This window comes from Kwoniella botswanensis, chromosome 1 (genome assembly GCF_036426115.1).
Source record: "Kwoniella botswanensis chromosome 1, complete sequence".
Taxonomy (NCBI): Eukaryota; Fungi; Basidiomycota; class Tremellomycetes; order Tremellales; family Cryptococcaceae; genus Kwoniella; species Kwoniella botswanensis.
The window spans coordinates 12,207,235-12,221,612 of record NC_088599.1 but is presented as its reverse complement, the minus strand read 5'-3'; the positions used below and the strand labels follow the sequence as shown (position 1 = coordinate 12,221,612).

The 14,378-nt window shown below is 43.8% G+C and overlaps 6 protein-coding genes and 1 non-coding gene across 7 annotated transcripts; 4 read left to right on the top strand and 3 right to left on the bottom strand.

The window, feature by feature from the left end:
- Positions 1 to 65: 65 nt before the first annotated feature.
- On the top strand, positions 66 to 4,063 carry L199_004606 (uncharacterized protein; the record flags this gene model as incomplete). The annotated part of the gene is made up of 8 exons (XM_064890331.1): positions 66 to 338; positions 419 to 1,146; positions 1,220 to 1,337; positions 1,408 to 1,527; positions 1,600 to 2,562; positions 2,649 to 2,861; positions 2,937 to 3,485; positions 3,566 to 4,063. 8 exons carry the CDS (start codon positions 66 to 68, stop codon positions 4,061 to 4,063), a joined length of 3,462 nt encoding a protein of 1,153 aa, XP_064746403.1.
- A 216-nt stretch (positions 4,064 to 4,279) lies between these two features.
- Positions 4,280 to 6,329, bottom strand: L199_004605 (uncharacterized protein; the record flags this gene model as incomplete). The annotated part of the gene is made up of 7 exons (XM_064890330.1): positions 4,280 to 4,458; positions 4,531 to 4,706; positions 4,769 to 4,833; positions 4,917 to 5,099; positions 5,172 to 5,473; positions 5,548 to 5,961; positions 6,083 to 6,329. 7 exons carry the CDS (start codon positions 6,327 to 6,329, stop codon positions 4,280 to 4,282), a joined length of 1,566 nt encoding a protein of 521 aa, XP_064746402.1.
- Positions 6,330 to 7,135: 806 nt separating this feature from the next.
- On the top strand, positions 7,136 to 8,629 carry L199_004604 (uncharacterized protein; the record flags this gene model as incomplete). The annotated part of the gene is made up of 3 exons (XM_064890329.1): positions 7,136 to 7,727; positions 7,834 to 8,450; positions 8,549 to 8,629. The coding sequence occupies 3 exons, from the start codon at positions 7,136 to 7,138 to the stop codon at positions 8,627 to 8,629; spliced, it is 1,290 nt and encodes a 429-aa protein (XP_064746401.1).
- Positions 8,630 to 9,045: 416 nt separating this feature from the next.
- Positions 9,046 to 10,018, bottom strand: L199_004603 (uncharacterized protein; the record flags this gene model as incomplete). The annotated part of the gene is made up of 5 exons (XM_064890328.1): positions 9,046 to 9,095; positions 9,208 to 9,320; positions 9,437 to 9,573; positions 9,639 to 9,717; positions 9,936 to 10,018. The coding sequence occupies 5 exons, from the start codon at positions 10,016 to 10,018 to the stop codon at positions 9,046 to 9,048; spliced, it is 462 nt and encodes a 153-aa protein (XP_064746400.1).
- A 442-nt stretch (positions 10,019 to 10,460) lies between these two features.
- L199_004602 (uncharacterized protein) lies at positions 10,461 to 12,411 on the top strand (the record flags this gene model as incomplete). The annotated part of the gene is made up of 5 exons (XM_064890327.1): positions 10,461 to 10,611; positions 10,683 to 10,833; positions 10,908 to 11,098; positions 11,158 to 11,584; positions 11,649 to 12,411. The coding sequence occupies 5 exons, from the start codon at positions 10,461 to 10,463 to the stop codon at positions 12,409 to 12,411; spliced, it is 1,683 nt and encodes a 560-aa protein (XP_064746399.1).
- A 466-nt stretch (positions 12,412 to 12,877) lies between these two features.
- L199_004601 lies at positions 12,878 to 12,992 on the bottom strand. Its single transcript, XR_010449963.1, has one exon. It is a non-coding gene; the product is annotated as a 5S ribosomal RNA (ribosomal RNA).
- Positions 12,993 to 13,304: 312 nt separating this feature from the next.
- On the top strand, positions 13,305 to 14,253 carry L199_004600 (uncharacterized protein; the record flags this gene model as incomplete). The annotated part of the gene is made up of 4 exons (XM_064890326.1): positions 13,305 to 13,350; positions 13,433 to 13,671; positions 13,784 to 13,873; positions 13,966 to 14,253. 4 exons carry the CDS (start codon positions 13,305 to 13,307, stop codon positions 14,251 to 14,253), a joined length of 663 nt encoding a protein of 220 aa, XP_064746398.1.
- Positions 14,254 to 14,378: the final 125 nt, after the last annotated feature.

Genomic DNA, 14,378 nt, shown 5'->3' with positions numbered 1-14,378 from the left:
GTAAATCTGGTTCAGAGACTCAACCTATCTTTCTCCCTTCAACCCAAGCCAGATACTCAATCAAGATGGCTAAAAAAGGAAGAGGTAGTAAATCTACCAAGCTACTCAACAAAACAGCCAATACCGCTTCAGGTACAGGTGCAAATGCCGCTGCTGGACCATCAACCCAATCTTCCAGACATGCTAAGATCAGTGATGAGTTGAAACAGGCAGTGAAGGATTTAGGTGGAGATGAAGATGATTTGGATCTGATAGATGGGATAGATGAGAGCGATAATGAAGAACAGGATAAATCTGCTACGAAAGTACCCAAAGGCGAGAAGAAGCCTACAGATGAGGTGAGTTGATCATATTATACAAGGGATATGCGAAAGAGATGGGTGGATCTGGTATTGATCAATGATGGTATGATGTACAGAAATTACTCAAGAAAGAGCTGGGAGATTTCATGAAAGGTTTAGACTTTGGAGCTGTAGGTGGAGCAGAGGTGGAAAGCGATGATGAGGAGGAAGAGGAAGCTGAAGAAGCTGAGGAGGAAAGCGACGAGGAAATTGAAGACGAGGAGGAAGACGAAGATGAGGAGGAAGCGGAAGATGAAAGCGAAGAGGAAGAATCAGAAGAGAGTGAGCAAGAAAAACAGACAGATGCACCCACTTCTACTGGCAAAACAACGAATCAGAAAGCTGTCGACCTACCTAAGACCAATATCGATCAAGACTCTTCAAGCGGTTTCAATGTCCCGGCCTCATCATTATGGAGTTCTCTTACCCCTCAATTACCTCCCCTCGACGCACCACTTAGACCACTCCAGGGACATGCGCTGAACGAACTTCGTCAAAAAGCTTTCAACCTCTTGGACAATCTACCTCCTTTGAATAGAGCATCTTCTTCTTCCGACGCAGCGTTCATATCCCAGATCTTACAATCCGGTACACACCAGGATAAATTATCTGCGTTGGTATTGCTCGTCAGAGAATCGCCTGTACATGCATTGAACGAACTCAATAGGCTGAGATACATGGCCGGATGGAAAGAGGATGGAATTGGAGGAGGGTCAGGGTCGAATAAGGATCAGAGAGTTGCCGTCATGAAGGCTTTGGCGGATTGGTGGGTTAATGGAGGTGGCAAACAGCAAGGAAAATTAAGGTAAGCTAGCATGTAACCTATACAACACTGGTATGAAACGGTGAAAAAGCTTATGAGAACGGGTGATTCGTAGATACTTTGCCGATCAACCTTTGCTTGCTCATCCCCAACTTACGGATCGACATCTCCTGATGTATGCTTTTGAGGACTACCTTAAAAGATGGTTCTTCAATTTGCTGCAAGTATTGGAAGTTAGTTGATTCACAGAATTCACGGAATTCACGTCAGTAATGATCATGAAGCTAACCACCCGTCTTTCAGGTCCTATCGCACGATACCCTACCCTTCGTCCGAACTCAAGCTCTACATATAATCTTCCAGCTGCTTTCCGGTAATGCAGAACAAGAGCAGAATCTGCTGAGATTAGGCGTAAACAAGCTTGTGAGTTTGTCATATAGCTAGCTGGAAAGAAAGCCGTTGCAACTCCAGCTGATCTTGTGACTCTCTCATCAGGGTGACACCGATCGACCCGTCGCCTCCAAAGCATCTCATCACATCTTACAACTCCTGCAAGCTCATCCAGCTATGAAAGCAGTAGTTGCTCGAGAAGTATCTGCCTTAGTTCTCAAACCTATAAACTGTACCACCACGCCTGCATCCTCATCCGGTTCGCACATCAAATTCGACGATGATGTCAAAGGTAAAAAACCAGAGGAGAAGAAATCCGAAACTGTCAATCATGCGAGGTATTACGGTTTGATCACTCTTAATCAGATCACTCTGACGAGGAAGGATCAAGAAGTTGCTGGTAAACTTGTTGACCTCTATTTCGAAGTTTTCCGAGAAATTCTCGGGGACAGCAGCAAGAAAGACGAAGAGCACCCCATTGCTGGAGAAGAGGAGGAAGGGGAGATGGGGGAAGATCAAATTGAGAAAGTAGCTGGCAAGATCGATAAATGGCGTGGAAGAAGGAAAGGAACAAAACCTAAACCCGGCCAAAAGAAGAAAACAGCAATGGAACAAGAAGAGGAATTGATTGAAAATTCAGAATCAAAATTGGTTTCTGCCGTTCTAACAGGTATAAATCGTGCTTTACCTTTTGCCAAATTGGACGAAACAATGTTCAAATCTTATATGGATACTTTGTTCGTCATTACTCATAAAGGTACTTTCAACACTTCCATCCAAGCTTTGAATCTCATCTATCAAGTATCGAAAACTCAATCAAGTTCGACATCGGACGAGAATGAGATTAAAGGAATATCCGATCGATTCTACAGGACGTTATACGATTCATTGTTTGATGAGAGACTTGTCACTAGCTCGAAACAGGCAATGTACTTGAATTTGTTATTCAAGGCTATGAAATTGGATGATAGGATAAATAGAGTCATGGCGTTTGTGAAAAGGTTGTTACAGATGTTGGGGATGCATCAACCACCTTTTATATGTGGGGCTTTGTACCTGTTAGGAGAGGTGAGTGAGACATTCATTTACTCTTCTGGCTAACGCAAGACTAAGATCGTTGAGAGTCGAGGCTGATTTTGATTTTGGTTTACTAGCTTTTCTCCACTACTCCCGGCCTCAAGAAAATGTTGATCGAACCTGAAGATGATGATATTGAACATTTCGTTGATGCCGATCAAAAAGACAACAAATCGAAACAAGTCGAAAGCGAACCGACAAAGAAGAAGTTAACGGATGAAAAAGCTTATGATGGTAAGAAGAGAGAACCATTATATGCCAATGCAGATTCAAGTTGTCTATGGGATATGGTGAGTAATATCAATATTTAGACTACTGTATGTGTTAAAACATCATTTACTGATGACTCATTTTGTCTTCGATAGATTCCATTTTTGAACCATTTCCATCCCTCCGTCTCGCTCCAAGCCAATCAACTATTACTCTCCCAACCTCTAACTGGATCCTCCGACATATCTCTAAACTCCCTCGTGTCATTCCTTGATCGATTCGTCTACCGAAATCCTAAGAAAACCTTACAACCTAAAGGTGCGAGTATCATGCAGCCTGCTGCTGTATCTGATAAATCAGGTATGATCGTGCAGAATAAAGGTGCCAGGTCTTCTGGAGGTGAAGCCGGATTAATGGTTAATTCGGAATCTTTCTGGAGGAAAAAGGTTGACGATGTTCCGGTGGAGATGATGTTCTTCCATAAGTATTTCTCAGAGAAGTTGAAGAGGAACGAATCCCTGAAGAAAAAGAAATCGACTGGAGAGGATGATGAGGATGTAGAGGATAGTGATGAGATGCCAGAGTTGCCTTCGGATATTGCTGATGAGGATGATGAGGAGGATAAGGACTCGGATATCGATGTAGAAGAACAGGAAGAGGAAGAAGAAGAGGGAAGTGACCCAGAAGAAGATGAGATTTGGAAGGTGAGCTTAACTAAACTTGTTGAGATCCAATTCGGATCATGGAGATTGGATGCGAGCTGACTCTTTCGTTTGTTACTTAGGCTATGAAAGCTTCTATGCCTGGAGCGGATGATGATATGGGGTTATCCGATGATGAAGATGAAGATGAGAGTGACGATATGACGGAGTATTCGTCTGAAGAAGGTGAGGATGTCGAGGTGGACGAAGATGAAGAAGAAGAAGAAGATGAAGAAGAAGAAGAAGACGAAGACGAAGGCGAAGAAGAGGATGAAGAACCAGTCAAGACCAAAAACAAGAAAGGGAAGAAACGTTCTCCTTCAATATCTAGCGATTCTTCATTCCCCAATTTCGATGATGAAGAAGAAGATTTGTTATCTGATTCAGAGATGGAAATGCCTGATATCAGATTAGACACCGCCGTCTCTTCCGATGAAGAACAAGAGAAGGTGGAAACTGGGAAAAGGAAGAGGAACGATGATAGAAAGGCACAAAGGAAGAAGAGAAAGGAACTACCAATGTTTGGAAGTTATGAGGATTATCAGGCTTTGATTGAAGCCGGAGGTGAAGAGGCGGACTAGGGTGAGGATTTTCAGTATGAGTAGGATTTTGATGTCGATCAGTGGTATGTTTATGGTCATGGTTTCGGTATATGATTAACAGTATCGTATAGTATGTGTATGCATTTACAGGATGATTTAAGTAATTTACAAATGAATGATACCCTATGAGCATATGAGAAAAAGGGATGAGAATGAGAATGAAATGATTTTTCAAGTTCACGACAATCGACTGAATCATCCACCTAATCCTTCTTCCTCCTTACCACCCTGTTTCACTCCAACACTAGCAGGAGGTTTGTACTGACCAAAACCTTTAGCTTCGTATAGCAGATCAGTCCTAATGACATATTTGATACCTCCTTTTCCTACTGCTGAACCTTCATGTAACAATGAACCGGTCGTATCTCCATGAGCTACAAAAGCAAGCAAAGCATTATAAGAACTTTCATACACTGTGATGGATCATTGGTTGAGCTAGAACTTACGGAAACACAACACCGCACCTTGTATAGGCCTAACACTGTGAGCCTCCATCACTCCTATCTTATCGGACGGTAAGAAGAAGGTTGTACAACCCGTATCTTGCGGTATATCGCCTTCACCATTTAGGTAGACTAAAAGCGTATATCGGGACCATAATGGATCATCTGGTGGGGAGGAGCTAAGAACAACATGCACATTAGCTGAAAGAATTATATGAAGAAGAAATGTATGCCGACTCACTCATGCAGGTATTCGCCAGTTTCGGGATGTAAGCCAGCTGCAGGCCATGCACCATCTATGTGAGGCTGATGCACAAGAACAGGAAACGATATCAGCATTTCACAGACACATAAATCCTGTTCGTCGTTGATGAGTGTGATTTACTCACCCTATACAACTGATTCTCCGTATACTGATACACCCTAAACCTCGCGTTGATACCTCTGACTTTGCCTCCGCCATTCCCATCAACACTGATCGGAGCTGTTGCGGGAACGAAGGGCAGTATAGAGGAATAAAAGTGGTCAAGGAATGACGAGTCAGATAGCCAGACAAAATTCTTGGCTAGTATCTGTTAGAAAAACAAAATCATCAGTATCAGCATATCTGATAGCAAATGTCGTATGATGAGATGGGAGCTTACCGAAGTCTTATTGATAGCCGAACCGCTCTTCGCCTCATCCTTCTCCCACCCTATCGCCTCAGCAGCTCTGACTATCTGTAAGCATTCTTCCGGTGTAAATACATCAAGTACTACGAAAGCACCAGGAACGTCAGGAACATCAACCTTGGTAGGTGGTTTTCTTTCGCTTGGAGGTGCCAGAGCGATCGCTCCGGGGCTGGAACCATAGACGGTCGAGTCGTACAGGTTGGGAGGTTTACGATCGTCAGCTTTTACGTAGTGGACTGGTCGGAAGTTGGGATAAGGGGTTGGAGGGGGTGTATCTAAAAACGCAGCAGGGGAAGTTAATTTATCCATCCATAAGATTGAATCTGCATCCATGAATTGCTGGACGTACCAAACAGTTTCCCCTCCTTGATCAAACCCCAAATCTTTATCTCCTCATTATCCTCTCTAGCTTTGAAGATTTGTTTTCCCTGTATGATCCCACCCATATCCATCCCATCTACCATATTATCACTCCCTTTCTGCCTCATCGATCCTTCCGTGCCTAACACTTTCTGATCGGTCGGTACATGAGTAGGATGAGACATGTTGGCAATCCTCAATATCATATCCAAACATTTCAATGCCTCCGGATCACCTGGACTACCATCTTCGTTACTCGTCGCATCGCATTCCCTCACCCATCTTTGTAATGCACCTAGCTTCGGTGTGAGTTTACGGGTGTACATCTCGAATAGGTATATGAGGGCGTCGGTGAAGCGGTAGTCTGATAGTGCTGTTGATATCTTGGAGGTGAGTGAGGTGCCTAAGACGTGAATCGCGGGTGTCAGCTGAGAGAATGATATGTTGTTGGTGGGTAAAAATTATGACCAAGCCCGTGCAGTGGGGTCGAGAGGGGATCCACAAACTCCAAGTAGAATACTCACCCAGTCCACTTCCCTCCGCCATAATCCTATACAGTTCATGTACCTTCCTCTTCAGTCCCTTCATCTCCTTTCCAGCCAGTTCCTCTGGGAAGTCGCATAATGTCTCCAATACGTTTATCGTACACTCCAAGTCCTCTGAATCGAGCAATGACGCAGAGGCCGAGGGTGACTCGCTAGGTGGAGTGAGGAGCTTTGAGGATTGAGATTGGACTTGGGCTGTGCGCTTCCTCTTGTTGTTCTTTCCCATCCTGATAGGAGTGATTCTTCGACCAGTGATCTCAAGAAGCAGTGACGGATCTTTGATCAATCCTTAGATAGTTAGTTACTGTTCTCTCGACTAAATGGAGTTGGATGATCACAGATCCAGAAAAAAATGAAATCATGGAAAAATACGGTTATCGACTTTGTGTTCAACCGGACATCTCCGCAGGTCACCTCTTCGATCATTCCAAGGTAGGTGACGTGGCATAATGCCTGGGAAGTATCAGTTCACTCAAATCCTTTTGCTGTGTATTTTCAGCCACCCCTAAAAATGTGCAAGCGACCAAGGCAGAGAGGCAGTTTACCCGAGGAATGAGGAACGCACTGATCACCTTTTAGTTCGTTTGATTTTCAGGGGTAAACGTTAAGGACGCGTTTTGACGTTGTCTTCGTTTGACTTTGTGTGCGTTTGCGTTTCCATTTGTGCATCTATATTTGAATTTTGGCTTGAGGCGTCATGAAAGGACCAAGGTGGTGGGTGGGTGGTCAATGGGATGGGATATCACACATACAAATGAAGCATTGATCTCTTCATCCAATTTCAACCTCCTTCTCCCTCTTCCTTACATCCTTTCATTCAACTTATCATCTCCTTCATCTCGCATTCTTAATCCCTTTCGCTGAGCGAACTTATCTCTATCAACAAGCATAACACTCATTTCCAAGTGATCTAGTGGTCAACATTGAATATTATATCCTGGTGATATATCATACTGTACTCTTTACCGTATAACCAAGCAATCTATTCGATCCCAATCCAATCCAAATAGCGCAGAGCGTATACCGATAAAAATGTACACTTCAACTCTCCTCTATCTCCTTCCTTTACTGTCCCTCTCACTGCCTACTTCGGCAGCTGGTGGACCCACCCCTAGAGAAATATACGAAGCTGCCTCTCGACGGGCTGCCCTCTCTCCGCGGGACGACACGGACTCTCATGGGCATGGCAAATACAACGCTCTACTGAACTCACATGGTCATGGACATGTAGGAAGGAGGTCCCACGCTGGTGGATTGGAAGGCAAAAAATTGGTTAGGAGGAAGAAAGTCAAAGCTGGAAAAAGGGCTGGTTCCACCTGTCGTGCTTCTTCGGCGTCGGAATCTACCGCCACCGCTACACTAGAAGCGCAACAGAACAACGCCATCGCCAAATCATCTTCGTCATCCTCATCATCATCTGCTTCAACATCTACCTACGCAGAAGAGACCGCCTATCCTACGATGTCATCTTCCACCACCTCAGAATGGCAGAGTTCCGCTACCACTGCATCTGCAACATCGTCGGCAGCGGCCGAGTCTACTTCTTCATCAAGCACTTCGGGTAATAGTTTGTTCCCTTGGGGTACGGGTAGTGCTAGCTGGACAACCTCAGACGGTACATCCTGTGAGTATACCTGATGTTGTTCATTCTCAGCAGTCTCAATCCAGGCGCAATAGCTCTTAAAACCATGGTAGAATGATCACTAATACCCTTTGTCATCATTCTATAGTCGAAAGCGTTCTAAAACCACTCACTGCTGGAAAACTTCCTTCTCACGGTACAGCTCCCGACGGATCCGATTCGCTCGTCGCAGACTTCCCAGCCGGTACAGTCGGACTAACTTCAGCAGGATTCTCATTCTACACTACTGGTGCACACGATGGTGTTGAAGTGGATTCCGCTAAAGAAGTCTCTTTCTCTTACTCGGTCTATCTTAAAGATGGATTCAATTTCGTTAAAGGAGGTAAAATGCCTGGATTATATGGTGGTACGAGTTTGAGTCAAGCCAAGTCTTGCTCAGGTGGAAGACAAGATTCGAGAGATTCATGTTTCTCTGCTCGTCTTATGTGGCGAACCAATGGTCAAGGAGAGATATACGACTACTTACCTGTACCATATACCGATACCGATACTGGATATGGTGAATCCATTCAACGAGGTGCATACGAATGGGCAACGGGTAAATGGACTACGGTGGCGATGCGAGTGAAATTGAATGATGTAGGATCAAGTAATGGTGAACAAGAATTGGTGGTAGATGGACATTCTGTGATCAGCTTGAAAGATGTCACGTTTGCTACGTCGGAGGGAACTAAGATTTACGGTATTATGGCGCAGACATTCTTTGTGAGTATGGTACTAACATATCTTTCCATTTTTATTATTCGGCAGATGGGTGACCCAGCGAGCACATTTGGCTGATTGGTTTGTTTTTCGGAAATTAGGGAGGACACACAGACGATTGGGCTTCTCCAACCGATCAGAATATCTGGTTCAAAGATTGGTCACTTGCTGTGCTTTCTTAATTTACTCAATTCATTCACTAGCTGTCAAGAAGGGAGTCTGGTTACACCTTTTTCTACCGTTAGTTATGGTATTGTTCATAGGATTTATTTTGATGCGGATGTATGTAATTTTACTACTCAAGCTTCGAACTGGTCGCAAGTGCATATTGTAAATGCCTTGTTCTTCCACGGCAGATTTGAGAGTAGATTTGGCAAGATGAATGACACGCTTGACGAAGGATTGAGGTAAGTCATGATAAGTCACATTTCTGGTAATTGACGAAATGAGTCTGATAATAAGATAAGGATACGGTACGAAAGCAATGTAAAATATGATCTATCAACAATATGTATTTCTCTGATCTCCCTCTGCTCCACGCATGCTGATCCTAAGCCTCAACTTGTAAGCAATGATCTCAACTTGCGTCCAAATTATTCTACTCCTGGATGATGAGTTCTTCAACTTTCCAATCTTCGAACGAGTTATCTGATTAAGAATCAATTAGGTCAGCTCAATTCATTGCTCATCCAATTTACACGATTTGGGATGTGGCCTATCCCTCTGATTTTATTGATAAAGTAATATCAACCTAACTTACCAGGAAGATATCGCCGTATCACCAATGGGATCTTCTTAGCTGCTAATTCCTTTAGAGCAATTTCCAATGGGTCTGTCTCGCCTTCCACTGGGACCAACACTGGGGCGTTCATACTACAAGGTAGTAAAACGATGATATCAGCTTACTTCTTCATCCCTGCTGATGCTGTATCCCATCTTAACCCTTCCACCACTTCAACCTATATCGTTCAATCCGAACCCAGACTCACCTAATTTGCAATGCCCTCGTACCCAACACTCTAGCTCTCTCATATTTCGTCATATAAGGTGTAGTCACCCTCACTTCATTGGGTTTGGCTGCTTTTCCCGTACGTTGTCTTTCACCATCTTGAGGTGCATTTGATTCCTACAAACCCCCATCCGGATTAGTCTCCTCTCATTGCATATAGTTGTAGTAGAGAAGATCCTCACAACAATCATCGTCTCGTCAATCTCACCGTTCACACCTTCTTCTTCATTTTGAGCGTTTTCACCATCTTCATTCTCGTAGCTAAAGCAAAAAGAGGGAAGTTATTTTACTTTTCTTGTTAAATTTCTTTCATCCAATTAAGCATAGTGATGAGATATGTATGGCAAGATATCTTAGTCACTCTTCACAAAGATATTTGCAATCTCTCCCAGACCGTAATTCCCTATTCATTCCTCTTCTTCTCTCATTCTCAAATCGGACACGCTTCAGATCAATCCAGATAGGGCGAGAACACTCACTTCAATGTATCTGGATCCAGGTAATCTTGCTCGTAATCACCTCCTTCGAAATCGCCTGTGTCCATTCGTTCGTCATCCGACATGTTGTTTTCAGATTATGAGGGAGGTGGTGATTTTTTGTGCTGATGCGGTGAATGCAGTGACAGACGCGCTAGTGTTCTGTGAGCGAGATTGGTGATGATTACAAGTGCGTATAGGGTAAGATGATGAAACTTAAGTGAAATGAGAGTAAGATGCCCCTCTTATGGTGTGAGTTACTCTAAGGTTGACTGCTGTTGCTGGAAAAACATTTCTCTGATCATACCCGTTACGTAACATACCTCAGGTTAGGTGATGTGATCACTACTACTCGTTGATCTTGCCACTCAAACTAAGCAACCACATCTACATCTACATCTCAAACCCATTCATCGGATAACTATACAATCAGTAACGGTACCATACCATAGCATCTCATGTCCACAGGGTGTATGAAAATATCTAACGGAATGTTACGCTGAAAACAATACATCCAAGACAAGCATCATGCAACTCGGTAGATATTCCGTATCTACCCTCCGACCACCTCCAATTCATTCAATCACTTTCTCGGGAGATGGACGCTTCTTCGCGATAGCTGGAGAAGAGGGATATGAAGTTTGGAAATCTTGGCCTTTGACTTTGGTCAAAAGGAGAGGTATGTCTATCGTCGACCTCATGGACTCACAGGCCATAGTAGCTAGTAGTTGACATTCGGATGAAACATAGTATTGCCTGGTACTTTAACCTTGGCATCACTCCTCCCTCGATCCCCTTTATTGGTCTTACAAGGCGGAGGAAACAACCCCCTCTACCCACCTAATAAAGCCGTTGTTTACAATGATAAGCTTGGGCTGGCTGTTGCAGAAGTTGAATTCGGGTATGTGCTCAGCCAAAACTCTCGGTTGAAGGCATAGTGTAATTATGGCTGAATTTTGGAATGTGATATTGCAGGGAGAGGATAAGAGGTATAAAAGCGAGAAATGGATTGATATGTGTTGCACTATCACGTAAAGTGATAGCATTTGAATATGGTTTACGTACCTCGGAGCCAACTCAAGGTAGAAAAGGGAAGAGTAAAGAGGTAGAAGAAGGGTTTTGGTTAAGGAAATTTGGGGAATGGGAGACTGCCGAAAATGAATTGGGTAAGTTGACAGTAGATTTCGTATGAGCGTACACAATATATTGACAAGTTGTTTTCTAGGTCTTATGGCACTCTCATCATCTGCCGGCTCATCTCTACTTGCCTTACCAGGTCGTCAACCAGGACATGTCCAATTGATCTCCCTTCCTCCTTGTCCGCCCATACCCGCTTCGTCGAACCCTTCATCCACAGCATTCAGATCACCTATAATACTCGCTCATACACACCCTCTATCGACGTTATCATGTACACCGAACGGATCACATATCATCACTACCTCCGAGAGAGGCACTCTGTTGCGTATATGGGATACGACGAAGGGTCGCCTGGAAAGGGAGTTGAGGAGAGGAGTGGATAGGGCTGAAATGTGGGGATGTGAATTTGATAATGACGGAAAAGGACGGGTGGTAGCGTGGAGCGATAAGGGGACGGTACATGTTTGGAAGAATGAGGATGGTAGTAGATCAAAGATGGAGGGGACAAGATCGTGAGTGTATCTATTCTGCGCATGTTTCATGTTAAATGGATAACTGATTGTTATGTATTTCCAGATCTACACCGACGCCCTCTTCAACACCCTCCCTCACTCACATACTATCCCGGAATCTTCCTTTACCCAAATACTTTTCCTCGTCCCCATCCATCGCACAATACCACTTACCTCGCAAGAACCCTCATGCCATCAGTTCAGCACTAGGTAAAGCAGGTGTGAATGTACCCTCGATATCGATCAATAAGGAGGATATCGATAATGAAGAATCAGAATTGTTCGTAGTAGCCTGGATAGATGTTGAAATCACGTCCGAAGATCAAACATCGCAACAACAACCCAAGGTAGTGGAAAGAAGAAGCTCTGCTATTTATGATCCACCAGGGAGCATCCCGATGATGGGAGGGAGGGAAGAGAGAAGGTCTTTTGGTAGTGGAAGTGATAATACCTCGAGAACTGTTACTCCCGCTCCTGGGACTGCATCTACCCATGGAAGAAGAAATTCCTATACGAGAAACGTGTCAAGTAATTTCGTGAATAAATCGCTGATTCAGGATCAACCTTCTTCCATTCCGAGTAAACAGAAAGTTACCACCTTATCGTCAAGACATACATCTTTGCCTCCCTTAATACCTAAAGTCGAAAAGCAGTTGATCGTTATCACCTATTCTGGCGATTGGTATAGATTACGTATACCGGACGATGCTTCGCTATCCACTGGGACAAGCGGTGGAGAAGGAGAAGGGGAGGAGGCGAAGAAGGGAGACAGTAAGTGCGAGTTAGTGGAGTATAGGAGATTAGGTGTGGGTGGGGGAGGGTGGTGAAGGGGAGAATCTACAATCTTTCATTGTCGCCGAGCCATCATTGAGGTTCTCCCATTCACCAGGAAATACCATAATTGGAGAGAGCCGAGAAGAAATCAATAATGGTTTGTTTCTTCCTCTACACGTATCTCATCGGCAATATCGTCCATTACCATGTTCTTTTTGTTTGTTCGTTCAATTCCATCTTGTAAGTCATTTAGATATCATCGCTTGAGCAAATAACCTGTTACTGTTCATCATAATTGTATATATGTGTTTGTTGTAGGTTTTGTCTTCGTGACTCATGTAAATATCTATCATCGGATGTTATATCCTCCTTTAAAGGTCAAAGATCAGAAAATAATATCGCCCCCTAATCCCTGCCTCACCCTTGATCGCAAGTCCAACGACAAATAACGAATGAGAGAACAATCATTTGTCTATCAAATCTATCGATCCCGAACGGAAGAGAAAGTACTGATGAGTTAACTACAGCACCCGGGATTCCCAAATGGTCCCCCACTTTGGTACTAGTCGAGCGATACCTGACTTAGCTGCGCAGAACGGACGGGATGGGGCGTTTCATAGGTTCTGTGACCGTAGATGGAATGAAGGCGTGAAGATAGGTCATATGGTGTGGGATGCGATATTTAAGGTGTGGGAAGGAAGGTATTGATCTTTGTGTTCGCCTGTGTTCGAACAAAAATTCTCTGCCACTTGTTGGATAGATATTTATGGATGTCTCCCACACTCGATGAGATGCCGTACGTACACGCCGTTGTGCGTACATGTGATAACAACGTGAGACCATGAGAGATGAATGAGTACTCATTCAGACATTCTCATCTTTCAATATCTTGTATGAATGACTTTGAATATACCAATAAGCTACAATTCTCAAGATACCTTATAATATGTCAGAAGCTCCAGTACCGGTTGCAGGGTCGTCCAACGATCATGGTAAGTGTGTACAGATGTTCCTTCAGTCCCATTCGCAAATGTAGCTCAATGAATTACTCATGCTTCATTGTACGTTGTAAAGAATGTTCAGCGGAAGAAACCCCCATTCTAAGCTATGAAGAGCTCCTCGCCTGTCTTCCGCCGACACTTGATCAATCAAATCACGAAGAATGCCTGAAGTTCTGCCAAGAGCCCACCACGACGGAGAATCAAATATGGGCTATCGTCAGTCTTTTGGCCAATTATATGGCAGAAGGGATGAAAGAGAACTCCAAGCTGTTGAGGAGATCTGCCTACAATGTCAGGAGAATCGGCAACATGGTGAGTACCGAGTAGCGAGTCGGTTGGCATGGCTCGATCACCGTAGCCATATATGTGTTGAACGGATTTGAACTGATATCATTGTTTGATGACCACCTGTCTTTTTAAAAAGCAAGTCAACATGCAACTCTCGGGTAACGATTATCCTCTACCTATCTATGAAGACATCAATGGGAAAAATCATCCGGATGGTATTGCCAAAGTGAGTGCTCGATCAAATTAGCACGATGTTCGTGGGCGTATAGAGTGATTATACTGATTGATCACTGTTCTTGAAATACTTTGTTCTTGTAGAAGTATCATCACCTCGAAACGTTCGATCAGATTTGCGACCTTCCTCCACCAATCCTTGACAAATGGTGTAAATTCATCAATGAAGAATTATATGAGATAGAGAAAGACCAAGATCATTTTTACCGAGCTAAATCTCTGTATGCGAGTTTGGGAGGTGCGAGAAATGCCAGCGTTGATGCAAGGGAGAAGACCTACGAGATGAAGAATACAGAGGGAAGACGCAAGAGGACCAGGAAAGAGGGGAGTGGGAATGGGGATATGACGAAAAAGAAGAGAAAGACGAAATGAGGTAGTTGAATACCAGTATAAGGTCACAGTATCGGTGATACCTGTCCGGCTCACTTTGCTGGTTGTAAAGTTATGAATAACGACAGAGACTATATTGTAAATAATTTGTATCATGAGAGACGCTC